This window comes from Camelus bactrianus, chromosome 22, assembly GCF_048773025.1.
Source record: "Camelus bactrianus isolate YW-2024 breed Bactrian camel chromosome 22, ASM4877302v1, whole genome shotgun sequence".
In the NCBI taxonomy this organism is placed as follows: domain Eukaryota; kingdom Metazoa; phylum Chordata; class Mammalia; order Artiodactyla; family Camelidae; genus Camelus; species Camelus bactrianus.
Genome location: NC_133560.1, coordinates 7,812,508 through 7,828,034, shown reverse-complemented (window position 1 = coordinate 7,828,034; position 15,527 = coordinate 7,812,508). Strand labels below are relative to the sequence as shown.

At 60.9% G+C, this 15,527-nt stretch overlaps 1 protein-coding gene across 1 annotated transcript in view; it reads left to right on the top strand.

The window, feature by feature from the left end:
- Nucleotides 1-15,527, top strand: part of UNC5A (unc-5 netrin receptor A) — a 59,341-nt gene that overhangs the window by 40,021 nt on the left and 3,793 nt on the right. The window contains exons 2-8 of the mRNA XM_074350242.1: nucleotides 4,432-4,653; nucleotides 9,190-9,333; nucleotides 9,572-9,675; nucleotides 9,834-10,014; nucleotides 11,430-11,594; nucleotides 12,571-12,759; nucleotides 12,865-13,167. Coding sequence (XP_074206343.1) covers nucleotides 4,432-4,653; nucleotides 9,190-9,333; nucleotides 9,572-9,675; nucleotides 9,834-10,014; nucleotides 11,430-11,594; nucleotides 12,571-12,759; nucleotides 12,865-13,167 — 1,308 coding nt within the window. The remainder of the gene's footprint in view (nucleotides 1-4,431; nucleotides 4,654-9,189; nucleotides 9,334-9,571; nucleotides 9,676-9,833; nucleotides 10,015-11,429; nucleotides 11,595-12,570; nucleotides 12,760-12,864; nucleotides 13,168-15,527) is intronic.

The following is a 15,527-nucleotide window of genomic DNA, read 5'->3' as shown; positions in this document are numbered from 1 at the left end:
CCCCTCCTACCCTGCTCCCAGGGACCAAGGCCTCACTCGGTAAATACGAGTTCATTAATAGCTGGATTAATCACACCTCGTATTTTCGTGGTGCTTTTAAAAATAAAACATTTGAAAGCACTTTCACACCCACCCTGGGCCTCAGAGTTACACGAGGAGGTCTTATCAACCCATACTGCAAGTGAGAAAGGGGAGCTCAACCTCAGAGCAGCAGCATGTGTGGCGGGGGGCGGCCCGCAGCGCAGAGCCCTCTCCCTGCCCGCAGCTCTGCCTGTGGGCCACCCTGGGCTCTCTCTGGGTCTCCCTGCAGGACATGAGTGAAGGGGGCCATCCTTGGGCAAATCTTAAGAAGTTCAAGGGAAAACAAGAGGTGGTCAGTTAGTCACTCAACAAACATTCCATCAGTATCGAGGCCAGACCTGGCCTCCTGCCCCAAGTGAATTCATGCTCTAGTGGAGGAGGCAGCATGCAAACAAATTCACTCCAGTCCTGAGTGTGGCACGGACTCGAGCATGGGTGCCAGCTGCGGCTGACTGAGCAGCCAGTGCCCTCCTGAGACAGGTGGGGGCCGGCTGGCTTGCCCCAGGACTCGCTGGAAGTGGGGTTCCCACTTTAGGGCCTGAGCATTTGTACAGCCCCATCTGCAGTTCTCAGTGACCAAGAGCCCATCAGGGATTCTCTAGTCAGTGAAAGAAGTCTTCCAACTGAATTCCAAGAGGGTGGCTGGGCAGGTCGGAGAGACTTGGCCAGGGTGTGGCAGACAGAGCTTCTGGGGAGCTAGGGGGTGGAGTCCAGGATGTGGCAGTGCCTGCTCTCCCAGCCCCAGTGCATCTGCTTTGGCCAAGCCTTCCTTCTGTATTTATCACCTCACAGCCAGAAGGGAGGAGCAATAGGCACCCCAATCTGAGTCCCCACTCGCCAACACTGGCCCTAGGCCACCTTGAGCTTGGCAGCCAGGAAGGATAGACTGGTGGTGGGGACAGAGGCCTCAGCCACACACTTGCTTCTCCTGTCATATGAGCTACAGCACGAGTGAGGACTGGTCCTAGATGCAGAGGGGGTAAAATGCTGTGTGTGGTTTCCTGGGAGAGTGAGGTGGGGCAGCCCTCTGTCCAGAAGTGACAGCAGAGAGGGAAGGGTGGCTCAGCCAGAGAGCAGAGCTTGGACAGAGACCTGGAGGTGGGAGGCAGCACCTAGGAGGGATCAGTGAGTGTTTCTGGGAGGAGGGACTAGGCCAGAATGGAAGACTCAAGGCTACCAGTCAAAGGCACTTGGTTCCATCCTGAAACACCCACAGGAGCCAGGCAGGCAATGGTAACAGAAGAAGCAGGCCCGGGGTGAGGCAATAGGGAGTGGTGGGGACTGCAGTGAACTAGAGTCCATGCCCTTTTGAAAGGCTCATATGTCTCTTGGCACCGAGCATGCACTGCTTGGTGTTATCTTTGATAGACAAGAACATGATTCATATCCAAGGGCAAGACCACTTACTCCAGTGGCCTGCGGTGTGGAGCAGGGGAGACCCAAGGCTGTTACTGTGCTTTAGTCCAGGTGAGAGGCCTAACTGGGACGGGGAGAGGGGTGGGCAGATCGCAATTGCAAGGTGGAGGGTGGAGGTCACATAGTGGACTCGGGGCGAGAGGGAGCGGAAGCCAGCTCTGGCCACCCGGGAAGCTTCCAGCAGCCCTAAGAGGGGCTGAACCTACCCCCACCCATGGCCTTAGAGTGACCTTGCTGGAGGGCATCACTGCAGCCTGGAGGCGGCCCCTTGGGCCACCGGATAAGTCCCCCACCCCAGGGGTGGAGGAGGGGAGACCTCCCCAGCGTGGCGTGGCGGAGGCCTGGGAGAAGTGAGCTATGTCCCTTATTGGTCACAGTACATTTATTTTTCATTAGCAGTTAAACGCAGACATGAGGGATTGGGCTGGGTTCAGCGGGCGGCTGACGCGAGCAGTGCTTGGCGCAGTGATCGATAGGGAAGCTGGGGGGCCACGTGCCCACTCCCAGGCCCACACCCCAAGCCGGGACCCCTGCCCACCCAGCCCCCAGCCGTCACATTGAGACTCAGCCAGGTGAGGCGTGGGCAGGCCGGGAAGCTGCCCCAGGGGTCTCCCGTGCCCTTCTGGAGCCTGTGACACCTTCCCCAGCCCGCTGTGGGCCCTGCTCAGGGGTCAGGCTTCGTCTCCCTCTGGGCGGCCCTGGGGTCTGCACTGTTGCCGTGATGTCCCCAGTAAGTGTCCAGAGAGGCCCCTGGACTTTCAAGCTCCCAACTCCAGACCCACACTAAGGAGCCTGCCCTCCCACTCACTCTCCCGACCTTGGGAGGCCTGAGCCCCACTCAGCCCTGCCCTGGCTGAGCCTGCTGCCTGGGTCAGGGACTGGCAAGTGGCTGCCAGTGACAGTGAAGAAGCAAATGTCACAACAAAGGGCCAGGAGGCGGCCCCCAGGAGTCCAGGGCTGGAGCTGGGGGCCTGAGTAAGGGACTTCTCCCTCAGGCCTTGGATTCCCCATCTGTAAGGCATCCAGGTGGCTCCTCCCCTCTGCCTGCATCCCCACCTTCCTAACCTAAAACAGGTGGCGGAACAAGGTGAGTTGCATCTTCCCAGCTGTGGGTGTGGTTCCCGGGGGCATAGCCTTCATCACAGAGGAGCAGGAAGTGCAGGAGATGGGGACGGCTGTCAAAAGGAGGTCACAAAAGGCAGAGACAGGCTGGGGAGAGGCCGGGGGAGGGGTGGGTGAGCCCACAGCTAGAGACCGCCCCGCGTCCCTGCCACAGGAGAGCACGACTCCCCCAGCCCGAGGGCAGGGCACCTACTGGCTCTGTGCCTGTTTCCCCATCAGCCCTCACCCCTGAGGAGATGGCCGGGGGGGAGGTTACTGAGAGAGACGGAGCCGTTTGTCATTGTCGGTGCAAAACCACGGCGTACGGGTAGCAGCCAGCATTTACTGAGCACTGTGCCTTTTTGCATTTCATTCTCACGTCAGCCCTAAGACTTGGGTACCCCATTTTGTAGGCAAGGAAACAGGCCAGGAGCTGGCGGTGGGAATGGGGTAGGGGGAGTGGTTACCTGAAGTCACACCAGGTTTCTTGGCCTCTGCGGACATTCCCTGCTCGCCTGCAGGACCAGGCACAGGTCTCCCCAGAATCACGGTCTTCAGGTGGAAGGGGCAGGCTCCCACCTTGGAAAGAGAGGGTCCCTGTGCAATCAGGAGAGAAGGGGCAGCGTGGATGCCCCCTGTGCCCAAGGAGCCAGCCCTCCGTGGTTTTGGGCTGCCCACGGGGAGGGCCCTGGATCCAGGAGGCCAACTGCGTGAGGCATCCCGAGACTCCCCCACGGGGCAGACGAGGCCTCCACAGGTGTCACAGATGATGAAGCAGGTAACGCGCCCAAGGTCACCAGTAGCAGGGAGCAGATGGATCTCCGAAGCCCAAGCTTTTCTCTCTTTATCCCCAGAGGCCCCTGTTGGCTGTCAGTGTGGGTTGGGGGAAATCACCGCAGCCCTGGCAGAGGCCAGGCTGTGGGGAGCCTGTCTGGTGGACAGCGGGGTGTGGAGGCTGAGAGTGCCCCCCTCCCCTCCCCTCCCTTCCACCCACTCCGGGTCCCGTTGGTTGAGCAGACGGTCAGACTGCTGTGAGGGTTTACCTCCACCAAAGCCTCAGAGCCAATTACCTGTATAATTAGCAACAAATGACTTGTGGGATGGTTGTGGATTTCAGTTAAAATTAGAAGGAAACCCATATTCAGGTCTCCTTGAAAGGTGGGACGTGGCTCAGGTCCCTTGGGCTCCCAGGCACACTCCCCTGGCTCCCACCCTGCCCACCCAGCAGCCCAGGCTCACCCCAACCCACCTCTCCCAGGGGCCTCTCCTATGGCACTGCCTCCGGCACCCGTCGCATCTGAACCCACCACAGCTTCCTCCCCTCCTTCATTCACTTGGTATTTTCCCAGCACCCACTACATGCAGGGGCCAGAAATGGGGAGCAACCCGAAAGCAACCCCCGAGGCAGCCAGGGCACCAGAGGAAGGGACTCCTGCCCTCTCAGGATCCCCTGCCTCCCTCCAGCTCTCCCCCGGGCCTCCCAGGGCGGTGGGCTGCCTCACCAGACCCCTGCGCTTCTACCAGGGTAGCAGTGAGCCCTGACCGCTGCCGTGTGCTGGGACTTCCACCTCTGTCTCACTCTGTCTCCACAGTCTTCACAAGTGGGTGGCCTGCTTCTTCCCCGATTTTACAGAGGGGGGCACTGAGGCGTAGGGGGCATTCAGCAGCCCAGGTTGCCGGGCTGGAAGTGGCAGACCCTGGCCTCACTCTCCTCCCATCAGCCCACTGGCGGCCTCCCCGTGGCCTGGCCTTGGCCCCTGAAAAGGCAGGGAGCCCTGGGAGGGCCCCAAAAGTCTGGTCTTGGCTCACCTGCCCCTTTTGCCCCCGCTGCAGGTGCCCAGCAAGGTGCCACGGTGGCCAACCCGGTGCCCGGCTCCAACCCAGACCTGCTTCCCCACTTCCTGGTGGAGCCCGAGGACGTGTACATCGTCAAGAACAAGCCGGTGCTGCTGGTGTGCAAGGCCACACCTGCCACACAGATCTTCTTCAAGTGCAACGGGGAGTGGGTGCGCCAGGTGGACCACGCGATCGAGCGCAGCACGGACGGGAGCAGTGGTGAGGCCGGGCTGGGGCACCGGGTGGGGCCCCTTGAAGGGGAAGCGGTCTCTGCCTTGGAGGCAGTGGAGGCCCAGAGAGGGGCCACTGCCCCGGCTGCATGCCTGTGAGCGGGAGGCCAGGGTGTAAGTAGCCAGCCCCGTGCTCACCAGCCCAGGTCCCCAGGAGAGGCAGGACTCCCACACCTAGCACCCCCGTGTATACACCAAGGCCTTCTCTGGGAGGCCTGCCCCCCTAGACCTCACCACTTGGTAGGGGAGTAAGAGGAAAGCCCCCCCAAAATGCCCCCGGGAGCTGTGGATGGAGGCGCAGGTCCCTGCTGCTGCATCTGAGCCCAGGCAGGCCCACAGGCAGCCTGGTGAGTGGTGCTGGAGAGAAAGGGGGTTTGGAGGGAGTGGGTCCCAGATGATAGAAGGGCTCATGGATGTCACATTCTGTGATTTTTCTTTATGCATCCGTTTGTTCATTCATTCATTCGCACGTTCCCTGAGCACCCACTCCCGAGCTGGGGAACCCTGCAGAGAGGGGGGCAGCATGGTGACCTCTCAGTGAGTCCTGGGGGCTGTGGCTGCCCAGGGAGGCCCCTCAGAGAAGGCAACACGTAAACCAAGGGGGCTAGTCCAGGAGAGAACAGGGGAAGGGTGTCCCAGGCACTCCAGGGAAGGGACACAGCATGTGCAAAGGCCTGGAGGCAGATAGGCTGGCTTGCAGGTCAGGGGTCTGCAAGGAGGCTGTGAGTGTGCGGGTGTGCAATGGTGCCATCCAGGAGCCCCACCCATTGGGCTCTGGAGTCAGGGCACTGTCCTGTGGGATTTCGAGCTGCCAAGTGACATGGCCAGAGCTATGGGTGAAACTCAGGGCCAGTGTGGGGGACTGACAGGAGGGCAGACCCAAGAAGTGCCCCTTCTGTGGGACACCTCACTCCCCACCCCCAGCCTTAGGCTGCAGGGGCAGAGAGCTGTTGTCCGGGTTCCCTGCTTCCCGAGTGCAGGCCCAGCAGAGCTCACAGCAGCCTCTCCCCCTCACTAACAGGACCCCAGTTAAGCTCATTACCTCTCCCTTTGCCTTGATGCTTTGTGGAGCCCCCAGACGTGATAAGCCCTCAGGTTAAGTCCTGAGCCCCTTCCCATGGAGGTTAAGCCAGCCTGAGACACACAGCACACAGATTCTGTGTGGGTTACGGCCACTGGCATGAGGCCCAAGTCACAGGAACAGGCAGGTGGTGACCAGGACAACTCACACTGACACCAAGGTCGGGCAGGGGACCACAGGCCCAGAGGGGTGGCCCATGCTCCATGAAGGAGGGAGTGGGCAGCCCAGGAGGGATTCCCTGAGGGTGGGTGACCTCAGTCTTAGAAGCACCTGAAACAACCATTTTTCAAGCCAAAGGACAAATACAGGGAAAGGCAGGCCGGCCAGCAGCTAAGCTTCGGGCGGCAGAAGTGGGGGTGGAGCCTGTGGTCAACAGGAGGAGGAGGCTGCAGCCACACTTGTACTGTGGGGAGTGGTGCCGGGCAGAGAGAGAGCCCAGAGAAGGAGGCCCACAGTAACCCAGATGTGCGCACACCAGGGCTGAGTTTGGGCAGCGTGAGATCTAGTCTGGGCACCCGCCTATCGTGTTACAAATGGCTCTCATTCATCCAGGGCCCCAGAGGGGCGCCAACCAGGTGTTCTGGCCTACAGAAGTCACGCCCGACCCTCCCCTCCCAGGGGCTGGTCTTCTCCCCACTAAGCGTCCGCCCCCAGGTGGTGATTCCTGCCCAAGTCCTTGAGCCCTACATGTCCTGGCCTCACACGTGCCAGCCGACGGCAGCATTGTCCCTGCTGGCCTCTGGTGTTAACCGAGCACCTGCTCTGTGCCAGGCCTGGGTGAGGTGCTAGGAATTTAGCCCCCGAGGCTCTTGGGCAGGTGATCCACCTCTGCCTCCCACCCTCAGGAGAGGAATGGTTGGGGTTGGTGCTCTCTGTGGCAAGTCCTCTCCCCTCCCTGGGCCTCAGTTTCCTTATCTGTAAAATGGGGATGAGGAGGGCCCCCTTTCGGGTTGGTGGCAGAAGCTGTGAGATCTCCCTCCCATTCCTGTGTGGGGTTGCGGGTGGCTGGGTGGACCCCCCAGGAAGAAGTACTCGGTCTCCTTGTGACTTGCCCCCATTCCCCATCCAGAAGGCCAGGGGGAAGGGACCAAAGCCTGAAAACTCTTGACCCCAAACCTGCTGATACTGTAAAAGCTGGAAATTTGCAAAACCAATTGTTGGAGTCTAGTCTGGGAGTGTAATTTATTGTGTGTTAAACAAACTGGTTATTAGAAGCAGATTGTTGAGTAGGTAAGACCCTAAACCCCTTCTTGTCCTCAGAACCCCCCACCCCTCACCCTCCACGTCCCAGAAATACTCAGCACACACACACTTGGACCTCCCCACGGCATTCACACGCCCGCACACATCCGACACAGTCCTGGGCCGGCAGGGACCCCCTCCTTCCTCCCATCCCTCCCCAAGGCTGGCATCTGCGCACATTTACCAGGCAGGTGCAGACACAGCCGTGCCCAGAGCCAGGCTGCTCAGTGACCTGCGGTGGGTAGGGCACAGCCCCTCACTTCAAGGAACTACAGGGCAGGGTCTGGGTCTCCTCCTCGGTCCACCGCCTACTTAGAGCTTGTAGGGGTCAAGGGCACTCCCTGAATCTAGACCTCATGGACCAACTTGGCCCTCATTCCTGGCAGCAGGAAGATGAGGAGGTGGCAGGACAGAAGTGGGGAGGAGACAGGGAGAGAGAATTAGGAGCACTTAAATTTAGTACTGTTCGCCCCCAGCTAAGCTGCCTGGGTGGTGTGTGAGCCCCCCACCACCACCATGGGGATGGAGCAGTCCACCCATAGACCTGTCCACCTAAGAGAGAAAAAGTACCCAGTTTAGAATGTCCTGCAAGTCTCCCACTGCTCACCCCAGAGGCTGAGGGAAGACTTGCTCTCCATCCCCTGGTGTATGCACGGCTCCTTCTCAGATGCCCCAAGACTCGATGTGTTTGACAGGTGGCTGGAGCTGGCGGCCGCTCTCCTACACACAGAGCCTGTGAGGGACCTCCTCGCTTCTCAGCCCCGATCCCCCCACCCCGCCCCGAGAACGTGCCCTTCCAGCACCTTGGAGAGTAGGGCCAGGCAGTGCCCAGAATGAAGTGATCTAGCCCACTGTTAGTGACCTCAGCCAGAGGTGACACCCCACTGTCTCCTGCAACAACTCACTAGGGGGAGGGGGTAGCCACAAAGGCAGAAGTGTGGGAGCCGGAGAGACTCGTGGCGAGGGGTCTGGGTGGGGGTCAGGGAAAGACAATTTAGAGAAATTAAGACAGAAAACAGCGTCCTGGCCGGCCTGCTCAGCCGGCCCGCTGCTCCGCCTGCATTGCAGCCCTAATTGAATTTCTCTGTTAACAATGGAAACACCAGCCTCTCTCCCTCTTTCTGATAAGCCAATGACCCGAGGGAAATTGGGGTCAGGAGGAGGAGAAATTGGAAACAAACAGTCTTTTCTCACTCCTGGGGACCCTGGTTTTGGCCGAAGGCCAGGGTGCTGGAGGAGGGCTGGTATCCCCCGCCCCATTCTGGGTCCTCAGAGGTCTAAGCCCTCCCCAAATGCCCCTAACCTAGGTTTGGGAGAAGGCGGTGCGGGGGGCGCTGAGTCCATCCTTGAGAGGGATTCCCCCCAAACACAGTCCATTCAGGTAGAGAGAGTTTCCGGAGACTCGTCACAGGCCAGCTTCCCCTCTAGGGGCTGTCCCCTCACCCTTGCCAAAGTTTCTCCCAGTGGGGGTGGGCACCCACGGCAACCCCCACCCCGTGAACCCTGAGCACACTTTGGATTCTGAGCGCCCTGAACGCACTCTGGACTCAGACAGCCCTGCGCAAGTCCCTGCCTCTCTGGGTCTCGGTTTCCTCATCCGTGGAGTGGGAGCGGTACCAACCCAGCAAGTAGACTGGAGAAGACAAGCCGCACATGGGAAGCCCTCGCTAAGCCCCGGGGGTCTATTATCGTGCTACATAATCGCTGTAATTACCTGGTTAATAGCTGTTATTATATTATCACTTGTCAGGACCTACCTACTAACCCCAGGAGGTGAGCCAGATCCCGCCTCACTCTTTTTTACCCCCAGAGGCCCCAGGGCTGGCCTGTCTGCCCCACTCCTTCCGCATGGGGGTCCTTAGAGGCCAGCCCTTTTGCTTGAAGCTCCTCTGTGCCCTTGTCTCTGAAACAGCTGGAAGCCCCTTTATCGACATTTCTGTAGGTGACTCCAGGGAGGCAGGCCTTGGGTAACAAAGCATAATGAATGGAAGTGCTAAGGACCCACTCCTGACCTTCAGGAGATACAATGGGAACCCCTCCGGGTTCCCTCCAGGCTGGAGGGTTGCCCCTAGCGCCTGACTGCTCCCCTGCTGAGCAGAGGGAGTGGCTGTGGGTGGTGCAGGAACCCGAAGGGCACTGGACAGCGAGGTTCTGTGTGCTAAGCATGGCCCCAGCCCTGGCTACCCACCCCTCTGCCCTCAGGACTGCCCGCCATGGAGGTCCGCATCAATGTCTCAAGGCAGCAGGTGGAGAAGGTGTTTGGGCTGGAGGAGTACTGGTGCCAGTGTGTGGCGTGGAGCTCCTCAGGCACCACCAAGAGTCAGAAGGCCTACATCCGCATTGCCTGTGAGTCCAGGGCTGGGCTGTCACCCGGGGAGGAGGTCCCATCAGAAATCCTCAGGTCCTGCCTTGATGGGTAGAGGGAGTGCCTATGGACGCTGCCCAGCCACCCCGATGCCTCCCTGGGCACTTGGTGCTTCCTCCTGCCATGTACCATGGGCCCCAGGGGACCAGGGGACAAGGTCAGCCAGACTGACCTAACATGAGGTACTCCGGCTGGCAAGCACTCTTGTTCTTCCCCCAGATTTACGCAAGAATTTTGAGCAGGAGCCGCTGGCCAAGGAGGTGTCCCTGGAACAGGGCATCGTGCTCCCCTGCCGCCCACCAGAGGGCATCCCCCCAGCCGAGGTGAGAGGGGCTCCAGTGCCACTCCACAGGTGGGCAGTGCTCCCAGGTCCCCGGTCCTGCCGGCCCAGCCCTCTAGGCCGACCCCCTCCAGGGGCTACTTTTGCTCCGGGCAGGGCCAGTGCGGGCAGGCAGTGCAGTGGCGTGGCTCCCTCCCCCAGGTGGAGTGGCTCAGGAACGAGGACCTGGTGGACCCATCCCTGGACCCCAACGTGTACATCACGCGGGAGCACAGCCTGGTGGTGCGACAGGCCCGCCTGGCCGACACGGCCAACTACACCTGCGTGGCCAAGAACATTGTAGCGCGTCGCCGCAGTGCCTCGGCGGCCGTCATCGTCTACGGTGGGCCCCAGCGCTGGCGGGGCGGGGGGGCTCCGGGCACGGCCGAGGCACTGGGGGTGCCTTCAGGGGAGCCACGTGTGGCTGGCTCCCTGTGGAGCCAGGACCAGGCAGACCAGACCGTGGCCTGGCTACGAAGGACAGGGAGGGGGCTGCGGTGGCTGTCGGGGAGCCGAGGGGCATGTCTGGGCGGAAGAGGGGGGCAGGCTGGTGATATCTGTGGCTGGACCATCCCTTGGCTTACTTGTGGGCAGGGGGCATTGTGCAGAAGGAGATGAATGGATAGGATGGGAGACTAGGAAAGCACCAGACGGCCCATGCCCCTGTGTCCCCTGTGGGGTGGGAAGTAGCGTGTCCCGGGCACACCCAGGAGCAGAGAGGGAGGGGGTGCGGGAGCAACCCCATGAAAGGCTGGGTCTGGGCTGGAGGAGCGTGGGTGCTGCAGCTCGGGCTGGCTGCCCTGAGCACCTGCAGCACCCATGGGGAGACGGGGCTGTGGAGCGGGTGCAGCCAAGTCCTGGGGGCCATGGGCACAAGCAGGGCCTCCCCTCCAGGGCTACTTTCTTAGCACAGCTGCAGCCTGCCTGTTTCCAGCTCACAGCCCCTCTGCCCTCCTGCCCAGCTCCTGGGCCAGTGTGTCCGAGGAAGCCCCCGCTCCCTGACCCCAGTCCTTCTCTGTCCGGCCAGTGAACGGTGGGTGGTCGACGTGGACCGAGTGGTCCGTCTGCAGCGCCAGCTGTGGGCGCGGCTGGCAGAAAAGGAGCCGGAGCTGCACCAACCCGGCACCTCTCAACGGGGGCGCCTTCTGTGAGGGGCAGAATGTCCAGAAAACAGCCTGCGCCACCCTGTGCCCAGGTACCAGCGGCCGCCGCCTCCCGCATCGCTCTTCACCACGCCATCTCCGTGCCCACCAGCCTGCTCCCCATGGCTCCATCCCACCCGCCCACGTGCAGGGCCAGGCTCAGTCGGAGGCCAGGATGGGGTTCAGTGTGATCGGAGGCAGGGCTCGGTCTGTGTCCAGGCTCGGCCTTGGCCGAGGGGCTGAGTCACAGGGTCTGAGGTGCAGTCAGGACGGGTGCAGTCAATGTGGGTCAGGCCCGGCCTGAGGCTGCAGAACCACCTGTGCCTGGGATCAGAGGGTCATCGTGCGACCAAGTGCCCTCACTGCCCCAGGGCCTGGACGGCCCCCTGTGTGGGTAGAGCCAAGCAGGCCCAGCGTCATCGTGCCTCCTGTCATTAGCATGCGTCATCCAGGCCAGCTGGACAGCAGAGGGCTTGCAGACTGGCAGGCCTGGCCCTGGCCCTGGCATTGCACCAGGTCCGGATGCCCGGCAGGGCTGCAGCGGCAGAATGGCCTGGGCTGGCTCCCCGGGCTGACCACGCCGTGTCTTCTCTGTCCGTGTCTGCCCTGCGTCTAGTGGACGGCAGCTGGAGCCCGTGGAGCAAGTGGTCGGCCTGCGGGCTCGACTGCACCCACTGGCGGAGCCGCGAGTGCTCTGACCCTGCGCCCCGCAATGGAGGCGAGGAGTGCCATGGTGCCGACCTGGACACCCGCAACTGTACCAACGACCTCTGCGTGCACAGTGAGTCCTCTCCAGCCTGGAGTCCTCTCGAGTTTGCCAGGATTGGCCCTGCCCTGCCCCAGGAAGGGGGTGCAACCCCCTCTTCAACGCTCAGGACCCTCAGGGGCCCCCCATCCCTAACATACCCAACATGTGCCCACCTGCCCTGAGACATACATTCATTTGGAGGTTTACTGTGCACGCCTAGCCACCCCGGGATCAGCTCGCAAACCCCTCCCCGTCCTCTCCTGCAGTTTTACCTTTGCCCTGTCCCCCAAGTGCACACACGAGTCCTGTGGGGACACCGGGCTTGTGAGGCCTGTTAATTATAAGGCCATAACTAACAATTAAAGATCTCTGTTGGACTTTTTTCTCTAGAACACACCCTCCCCCATTCTTTCAATTAAAAACCTAATTATCTGTGTCAATTCCTTTCTGATGGACATTTCTTCCATTATGCAAAGCCCTTCTAAAATCAATATAGCTTCCTCCAGGCAGTCAATCACTCTCTCCCCAGCTCTGCCCCAGGCCTGGGGGAGGCAGACAAGGGGAAGAGCCCTAAGACCCCTGCTCCTGGCCCAGGGACTCGCCAGGAACCAGACTGGCAGACCACTCTCCCAGGAAGCAGGTCCTCCACTCTGGGGAGCCTAGGAGCTCACCCTCAGCCCCAGCTGCCCCAGAAGAGCAGCCTTAGCCTAGCAGCCCGGCACCAGGGCACCCCAGGAGGCGCTCTTCCTCTCCTCCACTCTTCGTCAGCAGCAACTTCAACCTGAACTGAGCCCCTAAGGGATGCAGTCTGCTCAGTGACACAGCAAGGTGGTGGCAGATTGCAAGGCTGGGATACACACATGCCGACTCCATGCTCCCTCCTGCCAGCATCCCCTGCCCAACTGGTTCTGACGCCCAAAGAGTAGAGGCCTCATCCTCCTGGGGTGTAGACCGCTGACCTCTCCTTCCCAGCCCCCTGCCCCTCCCAAGGCCGCGCTCTCTCCTGCAGCTGCTTCTGGCCCAGAGGACGTGGCCCTCTACGTGGGCCTCATAGCCGTGGCCGTGTGCCTCCTGCTGCTGCTGCTCGTCCTCATCCTGGTGTACTGCCGCAAGAAGGAGGGACTGGACTCGGACGTGGCTGACTCATCCATCCTCACCTCAGGCTTCCAGCCCGTCAGCATCAAGCCCAGCAAAGCAGGTAGGAGCTCCTGTCGCCAGTACTCAGGCCGGGCCCCCAACCCAAGGGCTGCCCAGACAGGGCTGACCCCAGTGTCACTCTCTGAGTATGTCTCGATCCTTGCAGATAATCCTCATCTGCTCACCATCCAGCCAGACCTCAGCACCACCACCACCACCTACCAGGGCAGTCTGTGTCCCCGGCAGGACGGGCCCAGCCCCAAGTTCCAGCTTACCAACGGGCACCTGCTCAGCCCGCTGGGTGGTGGCCGCCACACGCTGCACCACAGCTCCCCCACCTCCGAGGCCGAGGACTTCGTCTCCCGCCTCTCCACCCAGAACTACTTCCGTTCCCTGCCCCGTGGCACCAGCAACATGGCCTATGGGACCTTCAACTTCCTCGGGGGCCGGCTGATGATCCCTAATACAGGTGGGAAGGACCCCAGCATGCTTGGGGTGCTCTAAGAGGCAAGACCCGCCTGTGTCCCTCCTGGAGGAGGACAGGACAGACCGATGTTCCTTCTGTGCCTCTGAGCCTCACTCCAAAGGCGAAAACCAGCCCAGCAGGGAAAAGGGATAGAGTTCTGGGGAGAATTCAGTTGTGGCTGGCAATGGGGCGGCACTGAGGCCATGGCTGGAGCTGTCTTCTTTCTGCTGCCCAAAGGCACAGGACTACTGTCCATTCACTTACACAGCCAGTCGGCCTGTGTGTGCCGGGCTCTGTGCAGGGCCCTGGGCCCCAAGGAGCTGGGGAGCTAGAGGAGAAATAGCAGAGGGAAAAAATGCCTAAACAGGGGTTCTTCTACCTAACACTTCCAGAAACCCCTGGGACAGGATCTCAGAGATACCTTCACAGAGAATCCATAGATCTTTCCACGGTCGTCTTTTGAGAAACAGCCACAAACTCCTGTGGCTGCCTATTCCTGCCTTGAAATCCTCGATTCCCTTTACTTAGATGACCCCACATGGCCCTGACTTTCTTGTCCTTTTCCAGCTGCCCTTGGTGCCTGCTCCCTAAATGTAGGGATCCCTCAGAGCTCCCTCCCAGCGCCCTCTCCCCAGGCGATCTCACCCACTCTGTGGCTTTAATCGCCATGTCTGTGCGGATCACTCCCACACCTCCATCCCCAGCTGCAGTTCTCCTGGATGACAGAATTATACACCCAGCTGCCTCCTGGGATGTCTCACAGCACCTCAGATCCCTCGTGCCTAAAACAACACTGTCTCCCACCCTCCCCCAGAACCTCCCGCTTCCCAGCTCGCCCTAACTTAGGGACAGCAGAGTTGAGTTGCTCAGATCAGAAACTGGGGGTCACCTTGACCTCCTGCTCTTCTTCACTTAGCCCCCTCACCTCCACGCCAGCTTCATTTAGACACCAATCCCATCATTCTTTCTCCTCAAATGTTCCTGCATCCTCCTGCTTCTTGCCTTTCCCACCACCTCTCCCAGCCCAGGCCACCACACCTACCTCTCCTCTGGTTCGTGGCCCCAAGAATTCACTCACTGAAGCCAGACTTGATCATGTCCCTTTCTGGGGCTTCTGCTTCCCCCTTCAAAGCCCACGTGGCAGAGTCACAAAGACTCCTCCCCTGCTGGCCAGCTATAGTGGCCTCCCCTCCCATGCACACTTCTCCTGCATGTGGCAACCACAGTGGGCTCCTGTCACCCCAGATACACTGTGCTGCCCTTTGCACACACGGTCTCTCTGCCCCCGTCCACCTTATCTGCTGCTTCTCCGTCGGGTCTGGCAGCTCTCCCTCTCTGTGCCTCACATCCCCTTGGCGGAGCTGCTAGGAAGATGAGGTGAGATGGTGCGTGGCAAGCTCTTAGAAAGGGCAGGTGCACAGTGGGTCCTCGGTGGCCACTTGCCCTTCACTCCCTCGGCAGGGCGGGTGGCCGGTGGGCTGCCGCTCCTCCCAGCTCTCCCCCGGCGCCCAGCATCCTTTGCTGCCGTCCACTTGTCTGCCTCCCCGTGGGGCTGAGTGCTTCATGAGAGCAGGGCTCATGGTTTTCCCTCACCTGAGTATTCAGCATTAGCATTCCCTGAATGAGTATTCGAGTGAGTGCACCTCTGCCAGAGAGCACTCATGCGTGCATCTCCGGGACTGTCACCAGCACTGACAGCCAGTACCAGGAGGCAGCGCAGGCTAGCGAAGGGAGCAGCAGCTGCAAACACACCACCACCGGCTTCCCTCTCTCTCCCGGGCTGCAGTCGCCAGGAACTGCACCCCACCTCAGAGTTGCCCACTCTGGAGAGCATGAGTATGCTTTCAGACTTGCTGGGATAGCCATAGAATGTCTTTGCCTCTCCCCATCGCGAGCCTCGGAGCCCCCTCCTGTTGTAGGGGCTCCCTGCCCTAAAAGCACAGGAGGTAGGGCAGGGCCTCTTCTTGCCATCCCCAGAGTAACTCCCCAGCCCCCGGCCTCACTGTGTCCCGCCCCCGCCTCTTCCCGGCAGCCACCCCTCCCTCAGCAGACACTTTCTGATTCTGCGCCTGAAAGACACTGGGGCAAAAGGTGAATCGATCAGACAGGAGGTCGTGTGTGCAGGGGCACCCAGACCAGAGAGGGCAAGGTCGCCTTAAAGTGGGCAAGGTCGTTAACGGCCCCAGCCCCACCTGCAGAGGGCCACTGCCCAGCCGGGAGCAAAGTCACCAGAAGGGAGGGGCCCACCCAGAGGTGGCCAAGCTGAGGAGGGGAGCTCGAGCAGGCCAGGAGGGTGGGGCACTCAGAACAGCAAGTCTGCCTCACAGGTTAGACCCAGAGGCCAGGGGCCTTAAATGTCAGGC